The 7,341-nt window shown below is 39.3% G+C and overlaps 1 protein-coding gene across 1 annotated transcript; it reads left to right on the plus strand.

Annotated features, from left to right (window-relative positions):
- Positions 1-3,973: 3,973 nt before the first annotated feature.
- Positions 3,974-4,927, plus strand: LOC100761690 (olfactory receptor 5AN1). The gene has a single exon (XM_027406832.1). It carries the CDS (start codon positions 3,974-3,976, stop codon positions 4,925-4,927), a length of 954 nt encoding a protein of 317 aa, XP_027262633.1.
- The last annotated feature ends 2,414 nt before the right edge of the window (positions 4,928-7,341 follow it).

Consider the following 7,341-nt stretch of genomic DNA (forward strand, 5'->3'; position numbering starts at 1 on the left):
TGTTGTGATACAGGTCTTTCACTTGTTTGGTTAGTGTTACCCCAAGGTATTCTATGTTGTTTGTGGCTATTGTAAAGGGCAATGTTTCTTTGATTTCTTTCCCAGCCCTTTTTTCGTCTGTAAATAGTAGGGCTACTGATTTTTTTGAGTTAATCTTGTATCCTGACACTTTTCTGAAAGTGTTTATCAGCTGTAGGAGTTCCCTAGTAGAGTTTTTTGGGTCACTTATGTAAACTATCATATCATTTGCCAAAAGTGAAAGTTTGACTTCTTTTCCAATTTGTATCCCCTTGATCTTTTTTGTTGTTGTTGTCTAATTGCTCGAGCTAGAACTTCAAGTACAATATTAAAGAGGTATGGGGAGAGTGGACAGCCTTGCCTTGTTCCTGATTTTAGAGAAATTACATTGAGTTTCTGTCCATTAGTTTGATGTTGGCTGCTGGTTTACTGTATATTGCTTTTATTATGTTTAGGTATGTTCCTGTTATTCCTGATCACTCCAAGACCTGCATCATGAAGGGGTGTTGGATTATGTCAAAGGCTTTTTCAGCATCTAGTGAGATGACCATGTGAGTTTTCTTTCTGTTTGTTTATATGGTGGATTATATTGGTAAATTTTTGTATGTTGACTCTCTCTGTAGCCCTGAGATGGAGCCTACTTGATCATGGTTGATGATTTTTCTGATGTGTTCTTGGATTAGATTTGCAAGTTTTTATTGAATATTTTTGCAACAGTGTTCATGAGGGATATTGGTCTGTAGTTCTCTTTTGTAATTGTGTCTTTGTGTGGTTTGGGTACCAAGGTTATTGGAACCTTGTTAAAGGACACTTATGAAGTGTCTTAATGACCCTTATGCTTCTATTGTGGAACAATTTGAGGAGTGTTGGTATTAGCTGTTCTTTGAATTTCTGGTAGATTTCTGCACTGAAGCCATCTGGCCCTGGCCTTTTTTGGGTTGGGAGACTTTTGATGACTGCTTCTATTTCATTAGTGGGTATAGGTCTATTTAAATTGCTTGTCTGTTCTTCATTTAATTTTGGTAAGTGATATCTATCCAGAAAATTGTTAATTTCCTTTAGATTTTCGAATTTTGAGGATTACATGTTTTCAAAGTATGACCTGATGATTCTCTTGATTTCCTCAGTGTCCATTGTTATGTCCCCCTTTTCATTTCTGATATTGTTAATTTGCATGTTCATTCTCTGCCATTTATTAAATTTGGATAAAGGTTTGTCTATCTTGTCCATTTTCTTGAAGAACCAACTCTTCATTACATTGACTACATGTGTATTGTTTTCCTAGTTTCTACTTTATTGATTTCAGCCCTTCATTTGATTATTTCTTTGTGTCTACTGCTCTAGGGTGGGTTTTCTTCCTTTTGTTCTAGAGCTTTCAGTTGTGCTGCTAATTCTCTAGTGTGACTATTCTCCAGTTTCTTCATGTGGGCACTTAGTGCTATGAACTTTCCTCTTAGCACTGCTTTCCCATAAGTTTGGGTATATTGTGTCTCCATTCTCATTGAATTCTAAGAAGTCTTTAATTTCTTTTTTAGTTCTTCCTTGTCCCAAGGATGGTAGAGTTGTGTGTTATTCAATTTCCATGAGTTTGGAGGTCTTCTGCAATTTGTGTTAATGTTGAATTCTAACTTAAAAGTATGGTGGTCTTATAAGATACATGGAGTTATTCTGACTATTCCAATTTTTTTGTATCTGTTTAGGTTTGGTTTGTTGCTGAGTATATGGTCAATTTTAGAGAAGGTTCCATGTGGTGCTGAGAAGGAGGTATATTCTTTTGTGTTTGGATAGAATGTTCTATAGATGTTTGTTAAACCCAATTGGGTCATAACTTCTATTAGTTTCTTTGTTTCTTTGTTAAGTTTCTGTCTGGTCTTCCTGTCTAGTGGTGAGAGTAGGATGTTGAAGTCTCCCACTCTAAGTGTGGAAGGTTTTACCTGTTATTTGGTAATGTTTTTAGCAATGTTTCTTTTATGAAATGTGAGTGCCTTTGTATTTGGGACATAGATGTTCAGAACTGAGACTTCATCTTGATGGATTTCTCCTGTGATGAATATGAAATGACCTCCTTCATCTCTTTTGATTGATTTTAGTTTAAAGTCTAATTTGTTAAATATTAGGATTGCTACCCCCTGCTTGTTTCTTGGGTCCATTTGATTGGAAAATCTTTTCCCAACCCTTAACTCTGAGGTACCATCTATCTTTGAACTTGAGGTGTGTTTCTTGTTTACAGCAGAAGGATGGATTCTGTCTTTGTATCCATTCTGTTAGTCCGTGTCTTTTTATAGGCGAGTTAAGACCATTAATATTGAGGGATATTAATGACCATTGATTGTTCATTCTTGTTTGTTTTGGTTTTGGTGGTAATGGTGGAATTGCGTGTGGATTTCCTCCACCTTTTTTTCTTTCAGCTGTTGGTAAAGTGGGATTATCTATTGCCTATGTTTTTCTCGTTGTAACTACCAGAAAACTCCTTGGGTTGGAGTTTTCATTCCAGAACTTTCTGTAAGGCTAGATTAAATCTGGTTTTGTTGTGGAATATCTTGTTTTCCCCATCTATAGTGATTGCAAGCTTTGCTTGATATAGTAGTTTTGGCTGGCATCTGTGGTCTCTTAGTGTTGGTAGAATATCTATCCAGGACCTTCTGGCTTACAGGGTTTCCATGGTGAAGTCAGGTGTAATTCTGGTAAGTTTGCCTTTATATGTTACTTGACCTTTTTCCTTAGCTGCTCTTAATATTCTTTCTTTATTCTATATATTTGGGGTTTTGATTATTATGTGGCGAGGGGACTTTTTTGTGGTCCATTCTATTTGGTGTTCTGTAAGCTTCTTGTACTTTTATTGGCATGTCTTTCTTTAGGTTTGGAAAGTTTTCTTTTATGAATATGTTTTCTGTGCCTTTGAAGTGGGTTTCTTCACTGTCTTCTACACCTATTATACTTAGGTTTTGCCTTTTCATGGTGTCCCACATTTCCTGGATATTTTTGTTAGGGATTTGTTGGACTTAAGATTTTCTTTGGTCGATGAATCTATTTCTCCTAGTCAGTATTCAACACCTGAGATTCTCTTTTCCATCTCCTGTATACTGTTGGTTATGCTTGCATCTGTAGTTCCTGATCATTTACCCAGCTTTTCTATTTGCAGCATTCCCTCAGTTTGTGTTTTCTTTATTGTCTCTATTTCAATTTTCAGGTCTTGAACTTTTTCCTTCATCTGTTTCTGTTTGATTATCTTTTCTTGGCTTTCTTTAAGAGATTTGTTGGTTTCTTGTATTTTGGGTTGTTTTTCCTCCAATTTAATGGGATTTTCTCATATCCTCTTTGAGGCCCTCTATCATTTTCTCGAAGTTGTTTTTAAGGTCTTTCTCTTCTGCTTCATCTGTGTTGGGATGTTCAGGTCTTGATGGTGTAGAGTCCCTAGACTCTGGTGGTGTCATGTTGGATTTGCTGTTGTTGAATGTGTTTTTATATTGTCTTCTTCCCATCCCTTCTTCCAGTGGGTACAGGAGGAGTCTCTTCCTCTCCTGGTGGGTACAGGACTTAGGTTCCCTTACAGTGGGTGCCAGCAGGTTCAATGCACTGATGGCTCTCCTCTTTCTCATCCCGTGGGCAGAGAAAGGGCCTAAGATGTTGGCTGGCAGTCTCTGGTGCTCTGGACCTGGTTGGGATGGGATCCACAGAGCACAGTCCCCAGGCTTTAGGTGGCTCCCAGAAGGGCACCAGAAGGTAGGCTCCAGTCAATCTTTTAAATATCTTTTAAAAAATCCTCATGACATTACATGAATCAGTAAGATCTGGAAAATACATGGACAGCTAGAGAAGGCATGCTGGGGCTTTTTCTGCAGAAGGACAATGGAGCATTTCTCCCCTCCAAACTTACTGGAGGAAGAGACAGAAAATGGTACTCATTCATTTGACCCGACCATGCCTTCTTTCTCTCCTGTCTGATACTAGGACCATGGATACAATGACTGAAGGAAGAAATATTACTGAGATCACCCAGTTCATCCTCCTGGGATTCTCTGATTTCCCTCAAATCATAGCATTGCTCTTTGTTATGTTCCTCACACTTTACATTACAACTCTGACCTGGAACCTGTCCCTTCTTGTTTTAATAAGGATGGACTCCCACCTCCACACACCCATGTACTTCTTCCTCAGTAATCTGTCCTTTATAGACCTCTGGTACATCACCTCTACAGTCCCCAAGATGCTCTCAAACTTCTTCTGGGAAAAGCAAACTATCAGCTTTGGGGGATGCATAGTTCAATACTTTGTCTTTTCCACTATGGGGCTGAGTGAATCTTGCCTCATGACAGCTATGGCCTATGACAGATATGCTGCAATTTGTAACCCACTGCTGTATTCATCAATCATGTCACCCACCCTCTGTGCTCGCATGGTGATGGGAAGCTATACAGCAGGGCTCCTAGGTTCTTTATCTCAGATATGTGCCTTGCTGAAGCTCCACTTCTGTGGACCTAATGTTATCAGACATTTCTTCTGTGACATGCCCCAGCTATTAAATCTATCCTGCACTGACACTTTCTTTGCACAGATCCTGCTTGCCATATTAACCATGTTTTTTGGGCTTACAAATGCCTTAACCATCATGATATCCTATTGCTATATTGTCTTGTCCATCATGAAGATCACTTCAGCTAAGGGAAGGTCCAAAGCATTCAATACCTGTGCTTCTCACCTGACAGCTGTTTCCCTATTCTACACCTCCAGTGTCTTTGTCTATTTGAGTTCCAGCTCTGGTGGCTCCTCCAGCTTTGACAGGTTTGCATCTGTTTTCTATACTATGATGATTCCCATGTTAAACCCATTGGTTTACAGTCTGAGGAACAAGGAAATCAGAGATGCTGTAAAGAGGTTACAAAGGAAGATGGGATGGAGGCTGTCCTAACAAAAGATTCTGAGACTATCTGCCCTACAAAATACCCAAGCATTCAAATTTATAACTTTTTTTTTTTTTTTTTTTTTGAGACCTTTGGAGGCTGTCCTGGAACTAGCTCTTGTAGACCAGGCTGGTCTTGAACTCACAGAGATCCACCTTCCTCTGCCTCCCGAGTACTGGGATTAAAGTTGTGAGCCACCAATGTGAATGCATGTGCCCGGCTCAAATTTATAACTTTTTAAAGCTGCTTCAGTTGAAAACTTCTCAGCCCTGAGATCTGTCCCTACAGAAGATGCCTGACTGGGCCTCCCAGGGTCCAGAACCTTTGTCTCACAAATGGCCCAATGCAGCATAATAAAGACCTGGTGGGTTGTTGTTTGTTTCTGAACAAGGGACCTAATGTTCGAAGCAATAAAAATAACATTGGCTCAGCTGTGCCTACTGGAAACAAACTACTGATAATTACAGTATTTCTAAGACAAATCAATGCTAACCATCTACCAAGTCTCAGGTCATAGTCTTGTCTCCACCAGCTCCTGGATAATGAAGAAGACATGGTCAGTAGTAATGAAGGACATGGTTTGTTCAGAGCTATTTAATATGAGTGTGGTTATTTGATTCTTGAAACCAAAGTCCAGATGAAATTTCATATTTAAATTCCAAAACCAATAGCAATATCTGACACTGTTGTTTCTTTCGCTGCATTAAAGCATGACTATTTTTTGACATAGAAATTGGCATCTTACTGTCAAATTGCTTCTTATATTTCAACTATCTGTTATAGTTCTTATAGTAATACATGTACGAGTTCACTGTACTAAGTTACTGAATACTCAATATTCTAAAGACCAATCGTAAATATGGAAACTTCTGCATAGGCCTCCAAATTTAAAAAAGAAAACAATATAGTTATAATCAAGACACTACTAAGTATCCATCAGAGATCCTGAACCCTGAATACAAGTGTCTTCGAGGAACTTGGATGGCCTGTTGTGAAGAGACCACAGTTACTTCTTTATATTTGGGCTGCTAAAAACAAGTTTGTATTAAGACACAATGGCATTAGCTTGTTCCATAATTACTTTCTTCTAGTTACTTTATCACTTAAGATTATACTGGGAAAATGCTCAAAACCACCTTTAATGGTGATTGTTTTTGCTAGTGAAAGAGGAGCAGAGGTGAAGCGAAGATTGGCAGGAGGAAGTCTGAAGAGATAGACCACACTTAGCCCTGCACGCTTTCTCACTTTGCCCCTAGGAGCTAATGTGGCAGATGGTGCTTGCTTTATTAGTAGGGATAATGGAGTTAGATCAAGTTTCCTCACCCTGGCTGACGTTGGGGCATTATGGGATAGTAAAAATAAATATATAAACCTTGGTTACTAATTTATTGAGTTTTTGGTTGTTTGTTCAGCAGATCCAAACCTCATGACTATGACATTTGACTTAGTATGATCATAGACTCCAGACACCCAGTAACCCAAAAATTTCTAGTCATTCATATTATTTCACCATATACAAATAATTTGCTTTACTATAAACCATGCTGTAGCTTATTTTGGGTACTTACAGATAACTAAAACTTCATGCACTCTCCACTAAGCCTAGTTTTACCAAAGACTATACAATAAATAGATTCCAAACAAATATATCTGGAATATAGCACTGACCCATAAATGATACCTTCTTAAAAATCATTCAAATTCTTTTTATTATAAATTATATTTAAATTAGAAATGATCTTATTTTACATGTCAATCCCAGTTCCCTTCCATCCTCGCATGCCCCCCCACCAACCCTCCCATCCCCCATCCCCTCCCCATGGAGAGTGAGGCATTCCATGAGGTATCATCAAAATCTGTCAAGTCATTTGGGGCAGGGCCTAGGCCCTCCCCCATGTATCTAGGCCGATAGAGTATCCCTCCATAGGGAACGAGCTCCCAAAGTCTGTTCGTGTGCTAGCGATACATCCTGGTTCCACTGCCAGAGGTCCCATAGACTGCCCAGGGCACCTACCTGACATCCACATTCAGGGGGCCTGGTTTGGTGCTATATTGGTTAGACTGGGGAACCAACTTGCTCAGGTCAGCTGTCTCGTGGATTTTCCCAGCATGGTCTTGACCCCTTTGTTCATCACTCCTCCCTCTCTGCAACTGGATTCCAGGAGTTCGGCTCAGTGTTTAGCTGTGGATTTCTGCTTCTTCTTCCATCAGCTACCAGATGGAGGCTCTAGGATGGCATTTAAGGTAGTCATCAATCTCATTATAGGGGAAGGGCATTTAAGGTAACCTCTCCACTATTGCTTAGATTGTTAGTTGGGGTCATCCTTGTGGATCTCTGGACAATTCTCTACTGCCAGATTTCTCTTTAAATCTACATGTCTCCCTCTATTGATGTGTCTTTTTTCTTGCTCTCCTCTATTCA

This window comes from Cricetulus griseus, chromosome 3 (genome assembly GCF_003668045.3).
Source record: "Cricetulus griseus strain 17A/GY chromosome 3, alternate assembly CriGri-PICRH-1.0, whole genome shotgun sequence".
In the NCBI taxonomy this organism is placed as follows: Eukaryota; Metazoa; Chordata; class Mammalia; order Rodentia; family Cricetidae; genus Cricetulus; species Cricetulus griseus.